This window comes from Puntigrus tetrazona, chromosome 11 (assembly GCF_018831695.1).
Source record: "Puntigrus tetrazona isolate hp1 chromosome 11, ASM1883169v1, whole genome shotgun sequence".
Taxonomy (NCBI): Eukaryota; Metazoa; Chordata; class Actinopteri; order Cypriniformes; family Cyprinidae; genus Puntigrus; species Puntigrus tetrazona.
In genome coordinates this window covers 11,738,511-11,758,510 of record NC_056709.1, presented here as the reverse complement: position 1 = coordinate 11,758,510, position 20,000 = coordinate 11,738,511, and the positions used below count along the sequence as shown (strand labels likewise).

Here is a 20,000-nt window from a genome sequence, read left to right as displayed (position 1 = left end):
CGACTTGGCCTTGAAGAAAACCTGCCCAAACAAACGCGATTAATGACTTTCTTTTCTGTAATTTATATTTGTAAGTTTTTTATTTTGTGCCGCCAAGCTATTAATCACGACTAATCACATTCAGAATAAATGTTTTTGTGCATTAATTATGTATATATATATATATATATATATATATATATATATATATATATATATATATACCTATATATATATTAATTATGGATATATAAATTATGTATGCATATACAAATATATATATATATATATATATATATATATATATATATATATATATATATATATATATATATATATATAGAGAGAGAGATTTTAAAAGTGAAAAATAATATAAATTATATGACAAAATAATAATACAAAATATATACATGCATGTGTGTGTATTTAAGGTATATACAGTACACACACAAACTTGTGATTAATCGTGTGATTTGCAATTTTTCATTAATAATAAATCAAAAAAAAAATTATATATATTATTTAAAAGCACAACTGCGTGTTCAGTGTTCTCTGATGACGTTTCTGGTAACATAAAATATATAAATTTAATATAAATATAAATTTAATATAAATGTTTTTGTAATATTTGGTAAATATTTTATAATTGGCAAACTATTTATTTACATTTATAGGATTTTATTCATTTTAGGGACTATTTTTAATTTTTAATTATATAACATTTAAATAAATAAATATAAATATATATATATATATATATATATATATATATATATATATATATATATATATATATATATAAAAATGTTTATATATTAATTTAGAAAAAGTTTATTCTAAAAATGATAAGAAGTGATATTTTTGCTGCTTATTATTAAGAATTTGTCATCGTTTACATACATTTTTTTCCTTTTTTGTTATTCTGATTAATGTTTTCATCGGAATTTCATTCCGAAAATAAAATACGATTTCAGCATCGAGTTTTGAATCCATGTAAGGAAGTGAGAAAGCACTGTTTATGCTCCTGATTATTCTTATTGATTTGCCGGTCAGCTGTAAGCGTGTATGAGGACAGACTCTGATACGATCGTGACGCACATCCAGACTCCATGTAGGTCACTAACACGTGTGAGGACACGAGACAACTCCGGCCTTCTCTTACTAGAGGTTTAAAAGAATTCTACTCAAATAATGTCTAACTAGTGGACATTTAAAGAGAATCGTCTTACATACATTATCGTTTAAATCATTTATAGTGTTTTACGTTCATTTAATTTTATTATTTAATAATAATAATTTATTCCATAATCTTACATTTCAATCATTTGTATTGGCATTACATTTTTAAAATTGTATTTTCTGAACTGATTTATTTTATTATTCATTTATTGTATCGTTTATCATTTTAGCGAAATTTTATCATTTCATTTTCAGCATTTTATGTATTTTAAAAATGACTATTTTACACGTTTAGATTTTTATTGTCAGTATTTCACTTATTGCAATTCTCGTTTTACATTTTCATAATTTTGTCTTCCGTGTTTTTATTTGAAGATATGTATTTACTTTTTTTATTTTATTTTCATTTTTTTATTTAAAAAATATTCATAATTTTAATATTATCATAATATTTTCATAATGTCATTTTCAGCATTGCATCTATTTCCGAAAATTATTATTATTTTACATTTTCATGTCATTTTCGGTATTGTACTTATATAAAGTAATAATATATTTTTTTAAATATTACTAATTTCATTTTCAGTACTGCATTTTATAAATTATTATTTTACATTTTTAGATTTTTACTATCAGTATTTCACTATTATCGTTCATTTATTTTTACATTTTTGAAATAAAATTTAATTAAAACATTTAATAAAAAAATTGACATTTTTATTTTAGTGACACTTAATTTTCAGTAATAATAATTTTGTCTTCAGTGTTTTTAAAAATTTATTTACATTTTTATAATTTAATAATTTTAATAATTTTATCATCATTTTTTTATTTAGAAAAATATTAATTCATTCATTTTAGATTAATTTTATAAAAAAATTTCATTTTATTTTTATTTTGAAAAAATTGACATTTTTATTTTACTGACATTTAATTTTCAGTACAGTATAATTTTTTTCTAAATGATTATTATTTTACATTTTCATTTTCAATATTGTATTTATTTGAAAAAGTATTATCATTATTATTATTTTACATTTCTGCGTCAATTTCAGTATTGGATTAATTTTAAAAACTTTTTTTCCCCATTTTTGTCATTCCATTTTCACCGTCGCATTTATTTTCCGACAAATAATTTTCATCACTGCATTTTTTTTAAAACGGTTTTTTTTCCATAATTTAATTTTCATTACAATACGACATTTATTGAAAAAATAATTTTCACATTTCAGTCGCTGTTTATTGCAGTCGGCTCACCTGAGCGCAGTACAGGTTCATGAGGCTGAGCGTGAAGAACTGCAGGCAGACGGGGAAGCAGTAGAGCAGCCAGAAGGAGAAGGGTCCGAGAGCGTTGGCCGTCACGCAGTCCCTGAAGTAGAAGGAGAAGAGCAGCGCTCGGAGAGCCGCCCACAGCAGGCACAGGAACAGGAACGCCGTCTGGTAGCTGAAGCGCTTGTGTCTGTAGCGCAGCACCAGCCAGAGCTGGGCGTAGATGAAGCAGAAGAGCAGCGAGTAGAAGACGGTGTAGGCCAGAGTCAGGCCCAGCTTCACGAACGGAGGGATGCTGGGGCTCAGCGTCGGAGGAGACACGGAGCCGTTCGCTCCCGACCATCCCTGCATGTCTGCGTCCGTCAGAGCCTTCCCATCAGCCCCGGCGCTGCTGCTCCGTCTGCAGTCGTGAGGAGAGAGGAGGGAGCATGTGATCGGCATCCGGAGAAGCTGATTGGCTCTGAGGTGTGAGGAGAGAGAGAGAGAGAGAGAGAGAGAGAGGAGGGGTTCGGCTTTACCTTGCTTCAGGAATTGAATATATTATATACAGACACAGAGACGCTCCGGATTTAGCATCATGTGCGATAAAAAAAATGGCAAATAATTTTTTTTTTTTTATGAAAAATTACACTAACAAAGAATCCTAGGCTTAAGCCTAGTCCCAAACTAAATCTGAACTGGCTCTGACTAATCTCACATTTTGTCTCACGATGTAACACCAGTAATGTTTTTAAGGCACTTTAATAAATATTACTTAAGTCCTGCTTTAGTCTAAGCCCTGTCTGTATAGCTAAGAATTAATACAAATAAATTAAAATGAATGAAATGAATTAAATTGAAACTAAATGCATTTTTTAATTACATTAAATTACTTTTTTAAATACAAATAACACATTAAAAATTAAATTAAATTTAACTCTTGAGACCAAACTTTTCAAATGAATTAAATCTAAATTAAAATGAATTTAAAACACTTTTTAAATAACATACTAAAAATTAAACATTTAAAATTAAATTCAAATATTTTTAAATTAAACTGAACTCTTTAAACTACGACAAATAGAACTTTTTAAATTAAATGAAAATATTTTTTCAATTCAAAAATTTAAAGCTAATAACAAAATATTCAGCTTTTAAAAATCTAAATAAAAATCATGACTTTGTTCAATTCAAATATGTTAAAATAAACATTTAAATTAAAAAATTATTAAATAAATAAAAATGTAAGATAATGCGTATTTTTTGGATGATTAAGATTTAAATCTACCTGCTACTGATTATTAATACTATACAATTACACCATGTATGAAAAATGATAATGGCTCATAACTCATGAAAATAATGATAATAAATTATAATAAAGGGGCAGTGCGTAAATAAATACATTTATGAATAAAGGCACGAATAAAAGCAATACAAAAATATTACCATGATCTATACATACTATTAGACATTACATGACTTTTAACGCAATAGTCCTAAAATCAGCATAATAGTATTTCTTTAAATATTCACATAATCTATCAATGCTGTGCAATTTCAATTATAGTTTTTAAACATTAAACATAACGCTAAAAAAATCACCGATGCTCAAAAATTGTAAAGGTAATAAAATATGGCCACTTTTCTTTATACAGCATATAATGTACGTTATTTGCATGTAATGTCATTGTTTTAGTATTGTCACCACCAGAGGGCGATAATAAAAGCCCCGTGTGAAAATCGGTGACCGCAAAACCTTCAGAAAAGCCCTGTGATCATCGCTGAAGGTCAGGGAAGATCTCTGAGAACGGATCGATGAGCGCTAGCGAGGCGCAGGTGTTACAGGAATGCAGCGCCGGAGCCGCTATTGAAGCCGCAACTCGCCACAAAACGAGCTGTTGTGAAGGACATTCCTCCACCGTCTCTCATTTGTCTGCAGATGTGTGCTTGTGAAACATAATTGTGAGCCTGGGCCTCAAAACAAGTCTCGAGCAGCACAGGTGTAATCGCAGACAACAACAAAAAAAAATTACATTTTTACTGCATGCAAAAAAATCACCGGCATATTAAGATGAAGATATTTGGTAAACGTCCTACTTGCATGCGACATTATTGCATTTTTTTAGTGCAATTAGTGCATTATTTATTGCTACTATGACAGTAATTGCGCGTAACATGCACCGTTTAAAATAATAATCTCGATACGGATCCTTTCGTTCATTTATTAACGCGAAGCAATGTCCTGGCTGTGGAAAAGGCTCAGAAGAGTGGTTACTGAATAACTAAAGCCATTATTATGAGCACGTCGATGAATGTCCCCTCAGAGGTAAGGGCCCCGGGCTCCTCGCTGAGGCCCCTGGCACAGACAGAGCTTCGTGTGTTTTCATTAAAATGGTTTAAAACAGCAGGGAAATCCGGCAAAATCCATTTATTAAGTCGCATTGCAGTCTTTGATTAATCAAGGGATAACAACTTAGACAGAGCACTCAAATTTATTTTTAATTAGCTGCAAAATACACATAAATAGTGTATTTTAATAACGTGGTGTCTGCTTCTATTTCTGATTTAAAGATGTTTTCTTTGTGTTGTTGGATGACTCTAAAAGAGAAAATAGGAAAATTGTTAGCTAGCTAAATTTCACAAACATTGGCTGAAAAATTTTATTTCTTGTCTAGCTCTGGAGAAACTTACCTATATAATAAGGAAGAAATTGTCTGAATTTTCTGCTATCTGGGAGGTATTTTTGTTTTTTATTAAAAATGGAAATATTGAAGAAGCATTAGATATGTGAAGTTTTGGACTGTATATATGTGTTTATTAATATTTATTTATTTTTTATTTATTTTATTATTTATTTATTTTTATTGTTGTTGTTAGTTTGTTTGTTGTGTTTTTGTTTAATTGTATTTCTTGCCCGGGGTTAAACAAAATTTCACAAACATAAACAAAAACCGACTCTAAATCTCTTTACTTTATTCACAGCCGATCAGGGAAACCATCCAAAGTTCTATTCCCTCTAAAACAGTGAAAACGACATCTTTATATTTGTACAACTTCATATAACTATTTTTTTGTGACGCTTTCTACAGTTTGTGAAAAGCGAACGCGATTTGAATCAAATGACTCGCGATCCGAGCTTCGAAATCCCGATCCGAATCAAAAGATTCACGAGACCGTTTGTAGTTACCGATCGCTTTTATGTGGAATTAAGCTACTTTGGTCTGGTTTAAGTGATGAAATTAGTTGTGAAATAAATTATGTAAAAATTATTCGTAACCGACGTTGCTGTTGCTATGGTTACTCCTCAGGCGAACGCGATTTTAGCGCCAAATAAAATTAGGCGTACGTTCTCTGACACACTTTTAAATGTTTCTGAAATACCTAGAATTAAACCCGTTTAGTGTGGGTACTTAAGAGCTCTCCCCCACCCTACCTTTTGTCGCGAGGGTTCAAATCTCCGCAGTAATGTAAATGATTCCCGAGGCTCCTCCACCTCCTCCATGAACTCCTCCCTGAATGAACCCCTCACACCTCTACAGTTCATCACCGTCCACTCCCGACCGGAGCTCTGACGGACAATAAAGGCACACGGAGTTTAATAATGGCTCTTCTGCGCGGCGTTGGGCTCCTGGCTCTGCTGGTGTCGGTCCAGAGTCTGAGCCGGGAGCAGCTCTTCGATTACGGGATTCGGTTCGGCGACCGGATTCTGGATTCCGGAGCCGATTCGGTTCAAGAGCTCGAGCTGGATCAAACGCTCTTCTTCTTCAAAAGAAAGTTCGAGAAAGTTTACGTGAGTGTCTTTTCAAAATCCATTTAAAGTTCTTCTCTTTGTTGTTGTTATTTTTTGTGCTAAGCAACACTATAGCACGGTTTTTCCCCGACTCCAATGATGTTTAAATTGGTGAATCAATTTAACCAGTGTATACAGATCAGTAATGAAGTTTAAAACACATTTTCTCAATGAATGAAAGAAGTGAAATCGTGCAAATTGTCCTCAAGAGGTCCAAACTTGCATTCCTTTAAGCATCTTATTGGCAAACACGTTTTGTATTTGCTCAAGTACTTTAACTTCTATTGACCAAAGAAGCAAAAGTGTCCTCAAAAGCCACCTGGAACACTAAACATTTTCTAGTTTACAAATCCAGCGCTTTATAAGATGCCTGCCTCCCGCTTCCCCTCCTTCTCGGTCTTGAAAGTTACAGTAAAAGCCCCCCATGCAAAGAAAACACCGGGGAGAGACCTAAATATTTACTTTAGGTGTCTGACCTGATGTGGTTTCTTTATAAATGTGCTCATCAGTCCTGCGTGTTTAGGTTCTCAGAGATCTACGGCTTTCTATTACTTTCTAGTGTTTAACCAAAGGCAGTTGGTTCTACGCGCTTATGTTTTATTGCACTCTTAAAATTAAGGTTTATTGGCATTAAATGAGTCCATGCTACCAGGATCTTCGGAATTGGGAAAAAGGTTCTTTAGATTCTTAAAATGTTCTTAAAAGAGTTCTTTTGAGAACTGCACACTTCTTTGGGAATCCGAAAATGGTCCTTTTATCGCTTTGCAGCAAAGATACATCATATTTTCAGTCACTGAGAAGGTCTTCCAGCTTTTTTTCCAGCAAGTGGTCTCCATTTCTCCTCTGTTAACAATCAAACACGAACGTCTCTTGTTCCAGCTGTTCCAAACTGTTCATTCAGTATGTTGGCTGATTTTAACAATGCCATCGTTTACTAATCATCTAACCAGATTGTGGAAACCAATATGGACACAATCAATATACAAAACATTTAAGATGTTTCTCGGTTTATTTCATTTAATCAGTTTTTAGGAGTTGACCGGGATGACTTAATAAGCGTAATATTTAGGAAAGCATCCAACTTATGATGACGTAGATCTGCCAAAGCAGTTGGTTTTTATATACTAACTGTCCAGCGGTATCTCTCAACTTCCTCTTGGAGTGACATTTTCCATATGGCCCGTCCACTGATAGCCAATGAATCCCTCCTTATGTGGGATGTTCCACAGGACTCATGGGAACGTTCCCGTTGTTGCAGACGGATCAGAAAACACTGGCTCTTAGAAACAGAAGTCAAGAAGTTCTTTTGTCCATTTCTCGGTGGACAGAAGTGCCATTGTATGTTTCTCTGATGGCCTTCTCGTTTCGTCTGCATGCATCGTTGACGTTTTGCCAGAGGCTTCGGTCTAGATCTGTGGTGACTTTGATGGCTCCAGCCCAGAGGTTTATATAAGCACTTCCTCCTGTCCTGCTGTGGTCCATTCATTTCTAACAGCATTTACATTCCTGATGGACCGTCTTCAACAAAGGTTGCCATGTTTGAACACAATGAAAAAGTAGGAGGAGCTCTCATTCCCATCGGAACCTCAATTAAGTTCAGGATTAGTTCAGGATTGTGAGGTGCAGCTCAGCTGGTTTTCTTCTAGTTCTTGGTTTTAGAATGAACGTCGGGAACAAAAGATACGGGAAGTGTTTTGACTTTCCAGCGGCTACCCGTTTAAATGACTTAGAATCAAGAATTGAAGTCATTTTCAACCAAAATCTTTACCATGAAACAAGTCATTTTAAATGAAAGCCTTTACCGTTAAATATCTCATTTTGAACCAAAATCTTTACCACAAATAATTAATTTTCAACCAAAATATTTACCGTAAGTACGTTTCAGTCAAAATCTATACCATGATATGAGCAATTTTCAGTCTTTACCATGAAATAAAACATTTTCAACCACAATATTCACTATAAAACAAGTAATTTTTAACCAAAATCTTTACTATTACAGTATGGTAACTCCACCACCTTATAATAATTCGCTCTGACATCAGAGAAGCTACTAATTAAAATTAAAGCCATACTTTATATTTCTCAACACTGTCACTTATATGGTTAAATACTTAAATAACCAGCTTGATTTCACTTAAAACTTGAACTGAACTGAAAATCCTATTTTGGTGTTAAGAGTGAAAAATGACCAGCTTTTTAAAAATGAGCTTTTAAATCTCTCATTGTGCTATATTATTACCAAATATTGGATTCATGTTTAAGCTTTACGTGTAAAGTTATGAAACTTGGCACACATATAGATGACAGTCTAAACATTAATCGCACCAATTTTGGAGTCTCTATCTAAATCTCTCTAGCGCCACCCACTGTCCAAGTCTCCACTCTATCTTTAGTTTATGCCAAAACCTTTTAAGCTTAATTTTATTAGTTTTTTTTTTGTATCATATTGCACAGGCATTAAAGACATACCGGTCTATAACGTTTCTCTAAAACAATGCATATCGTGCAATGAAAATAAATTTGCCCGGACTTTTTCAGTCCTTGCCATAGGGAGCTGTGTTGGTAGCCCGCAGAGCTTTACCACTCTATAGGATTTAATTTCCGTTAGGTCTTGTTTGGGGATTTTGTCACAGGAATCCGAGCGATGCATCGGAGCCGATCTGTTTCTTCTTTAACTCGTGTGTTTCCCGTACCCCTGCCGCCTGGGTCGAGTTGTCTTCTCCTCCAGGTGTCTTTGATATCTTCCCTGAGGCGATGCATGTGAGGAGCAGCTGCAAGGGCTCCTGGGGGTCAACAGTGGGGTCAACGCCCGAATCTATGGCCAAACTCTGTGATTACGTGATCAATCTCCAGTCCGTCATTGCATAAAGCCAAGCCTTATCGTTGATAATTTCCGTAGCAATGTAAGAAGTTTACTCAACCTTTATTACGTCTTTGCAGACATCAGTATTGACGATCCAACACTTGTAGTTTCTGTTAATTAAAATAAGATATCTGACATAAAAAAATATGCAATACGTAAAGAATTTGCAATTCTTTTGTCTTGCAATATACAATAAGTAAAGTGCACTATTGCAATATGCCGGTGTATGCGAAGGTTCTTGTCTTGCAATATACAATAAAATGTGAAGTTTATTATTGCAGTATGCATGCATAAGCAGGGTTTTTGTTTTCGAATAGGCAACATTCACCACTTGGCTGGAGCCATTAATTAAGTCATTCAGTCAATTAAGTCATTTCAGTAATTCAATAACTAAATTTTGATATCACAATTTTAGATATTTTAGTTGAAAGTTCTTTAGGAGTCAGAGTTTTTTTTTTTTGCATGACTTTTCCGGTCATTTGGCATCAAGGATATTGACAAAAAAAATTCATTCTGCACTGAATAAAATTTGGCGTCGAAAATATCTTTACTCGGAAATTGCTTGTAAATCCAACAAATAATTGCGAAGAAAGTGACATTGAATCAAGTTTAAAGACTGAAATAGTGTTAATAATACTCTTTGTTTTATTATTATACAAAATGGATATCACTTTAAGATTTAAGAACATTACAGGTCTATAAATCAATATATAAATACATATATCCTCACATAAAGACTGAAATATTTTCCAAGACTGTATGGTTTTTCAGAGACACAACAGTTGTTTAGTAGGTGAATGAAAATCAGAAATATCTTTATTTGTAACTTTCTTTAATGCATATTAAAATTAGCTTAGAAATCTGTGCCTCTTTTTGAGAACCGCTGGCTTAGAGGTTTGTTCACTGATAACTCTGAGCTTTAGTGATAACTGTGATAAGAGTCGAGTCTGAGAACTGTGTGAGACGTTTTCCATCGGATCACATGACGAAAGGGCAAATGACCCAAGAAAAGTGTGTTAATCCTTTAAACGTTTGCTTCAGCTGAAGTCAACGGCTGGTGTTTGCAGATCCATCCAACCGCTTCAATCACTCATGCATGCGTCTCTTTAAGATAAAAGCAGTTATCAGGGATTTTCTTTGCGCTTTTGTTTCTGAAGGAGAAGCGTGTGACTGAAACGGTTGTGAGCTAAAGTAAACTAAACTTGTGTTTTAATAGCTGCGTCTCCAGACTCGTGCATGTTGTTTCAGTGCTTCAACGTCAAACACAGAGTGTGGGGGTTTGATTTTATCACTGTGGTGCGAAGAGCGTCCTGCCAAACCAGTCTGGATTTTGTTATAGAACTATTCGTTTGCCATTATTGCTTGATCTTTCAGATTTAAATCCAGCGCAAGGAATCGTAGGAGACCTTCTTTTCACATGTTTTGCGCCTCCCCTGCGGTTTTACTTTAAGTAGTTGCCAGAAACTCGTTAAAGAAGAGCTTTTACGCACACAAACACGCACGGCGCCTTTTGAAGTGTGAAGGCACTCTACTGTAACGAGCGGCATCACCATTAGTGAAGAAAGATCACAGAAACACATCGCTTCAGGTCTGGTGATGCCGAGTCTGTTCCTGCGGGAAAACATCGAATACGTTGCAATCTGTCAAAGCAGATTTGACTTGTTTTTAATGCAAGAACAGCTAAAAGAGTCTCGAGCCATTGATTCTGACTTGTGTGAATTATTAATAAACAATACAAAATGGAAGCCAGAAACGGTCACTGCAAAAATCGCTTTTGTGCCTTAAACTGTTTTATTGCAATGTACAAGAACATTACACATTTTGTATGGCAAGTTTCGATTGCGGTATGAAAGAAAATGCATTATTTTTATTGCAGTATGCAGTGTTTTTATTGCGATACGTTAGAATATGCAATGCATTTTATTGCAGTGTGCAACCTTTTTTGGTGCATATTTTGAGGTTTGATCTTTTTCAGCTCGTCATCAATATATCTTTTATAAATGTGTTTATATTTTGTGTAAAGCGGTGTAGCTTTAAAAGTGCTACATAAAATGTTTCTTTGCTTACTATCGCAATATGCAAGAACATGCAACTCTTTTGTACTGAAATATGCAATGTTTTTACATGCAATGCGTTTTATTACTGTATGCAAGAAGATGCAAAAACTGGCCTATGCAACCTTTTATTGCAATATGCAAGAACATGCAACATTTTTTACTGCAAAATGCAAGAATATGCAAAGTTTTACTGCAGTATTCAAGCGCGTGCTTATACAAGAATATGCAACGTTTTAATAGAACTTTTTGTGCAATATGCAAGAAAATGCATTCTGATCTTTAGTACTGCATGTCTGTAGATTTATCCATTGTCCTAAAAAAATCAAAACAGATTCATATGGATTTAGATCTCTTCTTATTTATGTTTCTTGTCCCATCCTCTGCAGGTCAGCACCAATGGCTTCGTGTCTCTGGCCAGACCCACCGATGAGTCTGAGTACCTGGGAAAGATGCCGGCCAGTTTTGGTATGATTGCAGCCTTCCTGGGTAATCTGGACACCACGGATGGGGCTGGTTACGTCTATTTCCGTCAGGATAAAAGCCCCGATGTGCTCCGGAGAGCCGCTGAGCACATTCACCAAGCGTTTCCTTCCGATGACGAGATCGAACCCGCTCACGCCATCATCATCACCTGGGAAAACATGGCTCCTCAGTCTGAACGAGGAAGAGGAGATGGAGATGAATATGAATATACGGTATGTCCCTCCATTCTGAACATTGTGCACTTATGAGTTATGAAAGTTGTGAAGCCAACACAGCGGCGTCTACAAGTCAAGTCATCTTCATCTTATCTTTTTCACGTTTTTATTGCAATATGCAAGAATATGCAAAGGTATTGTTTTGGATTATGTAAGAATAAACCAATTGTTATTGAAGAAGTATGCAAAAATGTGCAAGGTTATTGTCTTCCATTATATATATATATGCATGCAGAATTTCAGTATGCAAGAATATGCAGAATTGTTTTGCAGTTTGTAAGAAAATGAAATGCAGTTTTCAAATACATGCAAAGTCTTGAAGCACGTATTTAGGCAAAGACTTTTGCAATATGTAAGAATATACTGTTTCATGCATGAACACGCAAAGTTATTGCCTTGAAATATGCAAGAAAATGCAAAGTCATTGTTTAGTAGCATGCAATAATACACATTTTAATGCGATATGCAAGAATATGTAGGTTTATTGTTTTGATATATTGGTTTTTTTAATGCAGCATTCAAAAAATGCAGTTTTGAAAAATTGTTTTGTATTGAAATGTGCAGTATGAAAAGAATCATTTTCTTTATTGAAACAAGCAAACCTTTTTCTTGCGATATGCAAGAATACGTTTTTTTTTTTTGCAAAATGCATGACAGATTTTCTGCTGTTTCGAAGCAGCTTCACAATAACAATCATTATTAACGTGAGTTTCTTCATTTGTGCAAATTGAATTTGAGCTTTAAAGTAGCTGTGGAAAGACGGCATTGTTCGTCGTTCCTGAAATGCCGACCTGTTGTGAATCTGTTGCAGAGAAACACTTTCCAGCTGGTTGTAGCGAGCACGGAGTTGGCGTCGTACGCCGTCCTGCTGTATCCAGAGGAGAGCATGCAGTTCGGCTCCACGCTCGTTAATGATGAGGATCAGCTGGTTGAAGTGGGCTTCAATGAAGGGATGGTGACAGGCTGGTTCAGCTGGACTTCTGCTCAAGGAGCTTACTACCGCATCACTCAAGACAGCGAGGAGTCCATAAGCGCTCTCGCACAGTAAGAGCCGTTTAAAACATAGCGCTGAAAGTGAAATTGTGTGTTACAAATCTCTGATTATTATGAAAGTCGGTTGTTCATAAATGCTGGAGTTTTGTTCCAAAAGAACATTTTTTTTTTACATTTTAAAAAGTTAGTACATAAAAACAATTATTGTATTGAAATGCAATGCCTACCTGATTTAAATAACAGATGTTGATTTGTGCCAAATTACTGTAAAGTTTAATTGTACAACAAAATGTTCCTTTGGTTAACTAAACAACAGTAACTCTCTATATTAACTATTAAATAAGTGAAAGATTTTAATGAATTTGTGCTAAATTACTATAGACATTATATAGTAATTATGTATAATTACTATAGAAACAAAAACAAAACAAACAAACAAAAATAAATGAAATCAAATCAAATAAATAAATATATATATATATATATGTATTTTTATTTTTAAATGACAATGGTTAATTTTTACTTTATATATATATATATATATATATATATATATATATATATATATATATATATATATATTTTTTTTTTTTTTTTTTTTTTTTTTTTTACTTAATATGTATATAGTTATTTTTACTTTAAAGTGTCACTTTTGTCGTACATAATAATAAAGTTAAAATTTTAATATTTTTACATTTTCCATTAATGTTTTTTGGCAATTTTAACTAGCTAAGGGAACTAGCTGAAATAAAATAATTTTTTTTACATTTTTTTTATTTCAGGTAACAAAAATGTTTTATTTTTTTTAAATCTGAAATTCGCTTTTATTAAATGTCAATGCGTTGCGACTCTTCTTCGCTCTTCTCAGGGAGACGAACTCGGGCCTGCCTGGCGTCTGGGTCTATGTGATCGGTAGTTTTCCGTCATTCACCTCCATCAAACCTGGAGAGGTCACAGAGGTCAGAGAGGTCACCGAGGTCACGACGGAGCAGACCATGGTGGACACCCCGGCCCCTGAGCCATCCGTGCCGTGGACTCGACAGACCCCGAACCTCCGACCGAAACCAGCAGCCCAGAGCCGTTCGCGGAGTCCTCGACGCCGGACGAGCCTCAGTATCGTTACGTTCAGCCGCGACCGAAGACGCCTCAACAACAACCGCAGATTCCCCAGGTGCTGATCATCGACGAGGACGAGCTGAACGTCGACGGTGAGAGAAAAACACTCTTTATATACATTCATTCAGGTTCTGTGATCAGTATCGTCTCCATCTGAAGGCCAGGGGGCGCTCTTTCGCGAAAAATTGATTCAACGATTGATTTCATTGATTCAACGTGTCTAATAAACACACAGCTAGGCAATATATGGTTCTTATTAAATCTCTGTAATGAAATGCTAATCGACAGCCTTTGTCGCCACTTAGAATACTACGAAATACATGCGCGATTTTCTGTGTACGAAGACACACCATCTTACCGAAGGATTGATTTCAAACACTTTGAAATAAAAACGTGGCATTTTCACGCGCTCTTAGGTGGAGCAGCGAATACACAGTGCCTTAGTTCACTTTCGAAGATACGCAAGGAGCTGTCGTAATCGCAGAGGATATAATCGCGCGATTCTGAAATCAACTGAATTGTTTACGATGACGAATGCGATTTTGCGAAGCTCGTCGGAGAACCGCGGCTCTGTTTGGTAATTGCTGCCCCGCCTGAAAGCAGGTGATGGAGGTTTGCGAAACCGACGAAATGGGCAAGAAAATCGCGATTAATCACGTTTCGTTAATCGTGCAGCCCTAAAGCGAAGGCCAGAGAAATTCCCAATGCACACCGCAGAAGCTACCCAAGAAAGCGCCGTAGCGCTAGCTGAAAAAACGGAAGATTGGTTGGTTCGCCCAAAAACGAAAACCTTGTGTCGATCCGAACCTGTAAGGCATTCGTTCGTCCACGGAACATGAATTACGATATTTTCTTTATGAATGCTGAGAGCTCAACGCTCAGAAATGTGACATCAGGGGTTCAACCGTAATTTTACAAAAGCTACAAAAATACGTTTCACGCGCTAAGAAAACAATAATAATAGTTATAATTTTGCGCAATTTTGGAGAGTATCCCAGAACATAATCAGCGTTATTTGCGCTCAGTGGAAAGAGCGCTCATGTTGAGTAGCGCGGCCTACCCTGAGTACATTCATTACGTTCCGCTCTACTCTCCAAAATGGCGGAAGACGGTAACTAGATGGTATCTCGGCAATTCCATCCAGTGCCTTTTTACGCTAAATCTAAAAAAATAGGTGGATGCAGACATAGCTACCGATGACTTGCCTGAAATCAACGAATTAACTTTTTGTTGTCATGCTGTTTTAATGATGTCTTTTTTGGCTGTTGACACAGAGCGATATCGTGAGATGTTCATTCACAATTAATTTGCGTTAAAAACAGTAGAATGATAGCGCTGCCATTAGCGCGAAGCATTTGTACAGCAGTTTTCGCGCCATATCAAGTAACGCCAAAACGCCATTCATTGTCTGAATTTCCTGAAAAATGTTACGATTTGTTCGGTAAATACGCAATATTTTTTGTGGTATGAATATGTGTACCGTTAGCCGAACAAGTCTAAATTGTCGTACAATTGTCGAACAAGTCGTATCCATATCAAATGTTTCCGTGGGTTTTTTTTGGCAGTGTTTTCTTATAACTACGAGACGTGCTCCAGTAACAAGCACAAGTGCTCGGTGTTCGCCGACTGCAGAGATTACGCTGCTGGATACTGCTGTCGCTGCAAACCCGGTTACTATGGCAACGGCAAGGATTGCGTCGCCGAAGGTGAGCTAACGATTACATCACAACCAGGGACATTATCGCTTACTAAAACAAAATGCAAAAAAATAATTACATCTTCATTTATAAAATAAACGGTAACTGAAATTAAACGAATGGTGATATAATTTCTATGATATAATGGTGATATAATTTATATAATTTATAATTGTTAAAAATTTTATTTAAAAAAAAAAAACATTTTAGTTAACATTTTTTTATTGTTTAGTATTTAAATTAAGCTTATTATATTTTAGCCAGGCAATATATAAAAAATTTTCTTTAGTTTATTTAACTATATTATTTATTTATTATATTATATTATATTATATTATATTATATTATATTACATTTGCAGTTGGTTTCCAAAGCAAAAATTTTAATGAAATAAATTCAACTATTTATACTCTGTCTATATATGTCTAAAAACATTTAAAAAAGCGAATGGTAATAAAATAAAAAAATCCCACCAAAATGGCTAAAATTAAAATTAAATTATGAAAATATAAATATGGAAACTGAAAATAGAAACATAAAAACGAATGAATAATATTAATATGAAATCAAATCAAATTCAAAATCAAATTCAAATTTTATATAAATAAATAATTACTAATAAAATAAGAAATAACTACACTGACATTGAAAAGAGAAATGTTGCTTTGACACCAAACTGAAATACATTTTATTCCGGTTAACGTTTATTTTATGAAATAGTGATGATAATGATAATATCTCTGATCCCAAGCAGCACTAGAGTTTGTGTTTGGCTGTATGATGTCTGTTTGCTTCATACACTCGTACTAAACAACAATAATTCCCTGAATGTCCCATGTTTCCCGACTCTCCAGGCAAGCCTCAGAGGATGAACGGGAAGGTCAACGGCAGGGTTTTTGTGGGTGATTCTCCGTCTCCTGTGGAGTTTTCTAACAATGACCTGCACTCGTATGTGGTGACTAACGACGGCCGGGCGTACATCGCCATCAGCAGCATCCCGGTCAGCCTCGGGCCGTCTCTGCAGCCGCTGCCCGCTCTGGGAGAGACCATCGGCTGGGCCTTCGCTCTGGAGCAGCCCGGCTTCCAGAACGGCTTCAGCATCATCGGTGAGACCCCATCTTTAGTGCTGTCTCATAATGTGTGTGTGTGTGTGTGTGTGTGTGTGTGCGTGTGTGTGTGTGTGTGTGTGTGTGTGTGTGCTGTGTGTGTGTGTGTGTGTGTGTGTGTGTGTGTGTGTGTGTGTGTGTGTGTGTGTGTGTGTGTGTGTGTGTGTGTGTGTGTGTGTGTGTGTGTGTGTGTGTGTGTGTGCGTGCGTGTGTGTATGTGTGCGTGTGTGTGTGTGCGTGTGTATGTGTGTGTGTGTGTGTGTGTGTGTGTGTGTGTGTGTGTGTGTGTGTGTGTGCGTGTGTGTGTGTGTGTGTGTGTGTGTAAAGTGTGTGTGTGTGTGTGCGTGTGTGTGTGTGCGTGTGTGTGTGTGTGTGTGTGTGTGTGTGTGTGTGTGTGTGTGTGTGTGTGTGTGTGTGTGTGTGTGTGTGTGTGTGTGTGCGTGTGTGTGTGTGTGTGTGCGTGTGCGTGCGTGCGTGTGCGTGCGTGTGTGTGTGTGTGTGTGTGTGTGTGTGTGTGTGTGTGTGTGCGTGTTTATGCATGCATGTATTTAAGAAAAATGTGTTATGTTTATGTATTACATTTTTAAAAATATGATAGAATTTATATAAATATATTAATTACGTAACAAATATTCACACCACACACACATATTACACAAATGTTAAAAAAGTAACACTTTTTATATTTTTATATTTTCTTTAAAACATTACTGGATTTTTATGTTTATACAGTTTCCTCTTTATTTTAAAATGAGTTTTTGCATCAAGCTATTGCTTTATCATTATGTATTATTATTATTATTGTTATAAACTTTATAGTAACTTTAGTACATTTTAACTGTTAATATTTCAGAATATATATTATATTAATGATTTTTATTGTTCATAATTATAACTTAATTTAACAATATTACTGCCATTAATTATTTTAATTATTATTATTATTAGGTTAATAATATTATCTTAACATTAACTATGGTTTTAATATCGTTTCCATTATTTTAATAATGAATAACATTTATGAAAACGTTTTTAGGTAAATAATATTAGCTAAATATTAACAATATTATTATATCATATTTATTATTTCTAGAGTTGTTATGTTATTGATTTATATTTTATAAATAACATTATTGCAATTTTTAATGCTCATTAATGATATTCATTGTTAAAAAATTATTCACATTTAATTGTATGCACTTGCATTTTGGGTGAAAATAAAGTTAATGCTGTGAAACATTTTATTGTAATCTTTAAATAAAATGTCAGCGTTCTTTGAAACCCTCCCAACAACGTTTAGATAATGTTTAGAAAAGAACGTTAGTAGAACGTTGCGAGGAATGTTTTAGGAACATTTAAACAACGCCATCGTCTTAGAAGCGGTGTTTTTACGAGCTAACTCCGCTCCCTGGGTCGTGGTCTCTGCAGGAGGAGTTTTCACGCGGCGGGCCGAGGTGGTCTTCCAGCCCGGGAACGAGCGGCTGACCGTCAGGCAGGAGTTCAGGGGCATCGACGAACACGACCACCTGCTGATCAGCACCGAGCTGGACGGCAGGATCCCAGAGGTGCCTCGAGGAGCCACGGTCCAGATCCAGCCCTACACTGAGATCTACCAGTACTCCAGCAACCGTGAGTCAGCTCTCAGCTCCGTACGACCTCACACGATAATACCGCCGGGTCGCGATGATAAAAGTAGTGCTCCTGCGACTCTGCAGTCAGTTAAGTGAACGCAATTGTGTTATATTTGATTCTTCAGGAAACTGAATGAGTTTTGAATCCATTCAGGTGATCTCTAGGTCTGGCGCTAGCACTTTTAGAATAGCTTAGCATAGATCATTGAATCCGATTAGACCGGTAGCATCGCGTTCAAAAACGACCAACGAGTTTGATATGTTCTTCCTATTTAAATGTTGACTCTTCTGTGGTTATATAGCATACTAAGATCGACTGAAAATGTAAAGTTGCGATTTTCTAGGACGATATGTTTAGGAACTATACTCTCACTCCGGCGTAATAATCCAGGACATTTCCTGACGGAGCACGGCCGCAGCAGGTGCAGTGATATCATGCCAACTTTCTGGATTATTACGCCCGAATGAGAGTGTAGTTCCTAATGATATCGTCCTAAAAAATCCTAACTTTACATCTTCCGTCGGTCTTAGTAGCTTCTGGTCTAATTAGATTCAATGATCTATGCTACGCTACGCTAAAAGTGCTAAATTATATTGTTATTTACATCTAATTAGACATAAGCTTTTCATTTTAAACATTTATTTTATTTTGATTTAATGATGACACTTATTATTATTGTGTTATTAAAATGATTCAATTATTAAATTAAAATTGTTAGATTAAATTATTAATTAAATTAAATTATAAAATGTATTTTACTTGTAATTGTTTTTATTCTATTTAATTTTTTCAAGACTTTTTGAAGACTTTTTAGACTGTTTTGTTGTTTAGCTTTCAGTGTTTATATATTATTTTTTTTACAAATATTTCTTTCAGTTTTACTTTTACTTATTTTTTTACACAAGTCAACAAAATGAAAATGTTTTATATTTAATTTTATTTCAGTTAAAAATATTTTAGAACTTATTTTTATTACTATTATTATTATTATTATTATTATTATGGTTAAGATTTAATTAACATGACAGCAAGTTGAAAGTTAATATATATATATATATATATATATATATATATATATATATATATATATGTGAATATATGTATATATATATATATATATATATATATATATATATATATATATATATATATATATATATATGTGTGTGTGTGTGTGTGTATATATATATATATATATATATATATATATTTTTTATATATATAAATATAAATATAAAAAAAAAAAAATATATATATATATATATATATATAATATATATATATATATATATATATATATATATATATATATATATATATATATATATATATATATACATTTTAAATTAACTTAATTTAAATGTTGGCTTACAAACACAAGAGTTTGTTAACTCTTTCCCATCAAGCGTGCCGCCCGTACACCTTCATGTCTATAGCTGTCTGTCTGTATGGATCTCCTGTGCGATGTTCGCAGTGATCACGTCGTCGTCACGCAGGGAGTACACGGTCAGCGCGCCGGACGGCAGCGTTCGCTCGCACAGCTACGTCTGGACGCAGAGCGTGGAGTTCCAGAGCTGTCCTCACGAGGAGCTCCCGAGCGCCGTCCCCAGCCAGCAGCTCAGCGTCGACCAGATCT

General features: G+C 34.8%; 2 protein-coding genes across 2 annotated transcripts in view; one reads left to right on the top strand and one right to left on the bottom strand.

The window, feature by feature from the left end:
* Positions 1 to 5,966, bottom strand: part of LOC122353861 (G protein-coupled receptor 137Ba-like) — a 1,117,577-nt gene extending 1,111,611 nt beyond the window's left edge. Inside the window, exons 1-3 of the mRNA XM_043251751.1 lie at positions 5,843 to 5,966; positions 2,416 to 2,887; positions 1 to 21 (exon numbers count right to left, since the gene is read on the bottom strand). The exon at positions 1 to 21 is cut by the window's left edge and continues 29 nt beyond it. Of these exons, the coding sequence (XP_043107686.1) occupies positions 1 to 21; positions 2,416 to 2,868 (474 nt within the window). The 5' untranslated portion in view covers positions 2,869 to 2,887; positions 5,843 to 5,966. The remainder of the gene's footprint in view (positions 22 to 2,415; positions 2,888 to 5,842) is intronic.
* Positions 5,967 to 5,988: 22 nt separating this feature from the next.
* Positions 5,989 to 20,000, top strand: part of LOC122353888 (nidogen-1-like) — a 35,261-nt gene continuing 21,249 nt past the window's right edge. The window contains 9 exon segments of the mRNA XM_043251779.1: positions 5,989 to 6,199; positions 11,509 to 11,817; positions 12,632 to 12,864; positions 13,682 to 13,835; positions 13,838 to 14,021; positions 15,495 to 15,635; positions 16,481 to 16,732; positions 18,161 to 18,361; positions 19,839 to 20,000. The exon segment at positions 19,839 to 20,000 is cut by the window's right edge and continues 69 nt beyond it. Of these exon segments, the coding sequence (XP_043107714.1) occupies positions 6,011 to 6,199; positions 11,509 to 11,817; positions 12,632 to 12,864; positions 13,682 to 13,835; positions 13,838 to 14,021; positions 15,495 to 15,635; positions 16,481 to 16,732; positions 18,161 to 18,361; positions 19,839 to 20,000 (1,825 nt within the window). The 5' untranslated portion in view covers positions 5,989 to 6,010.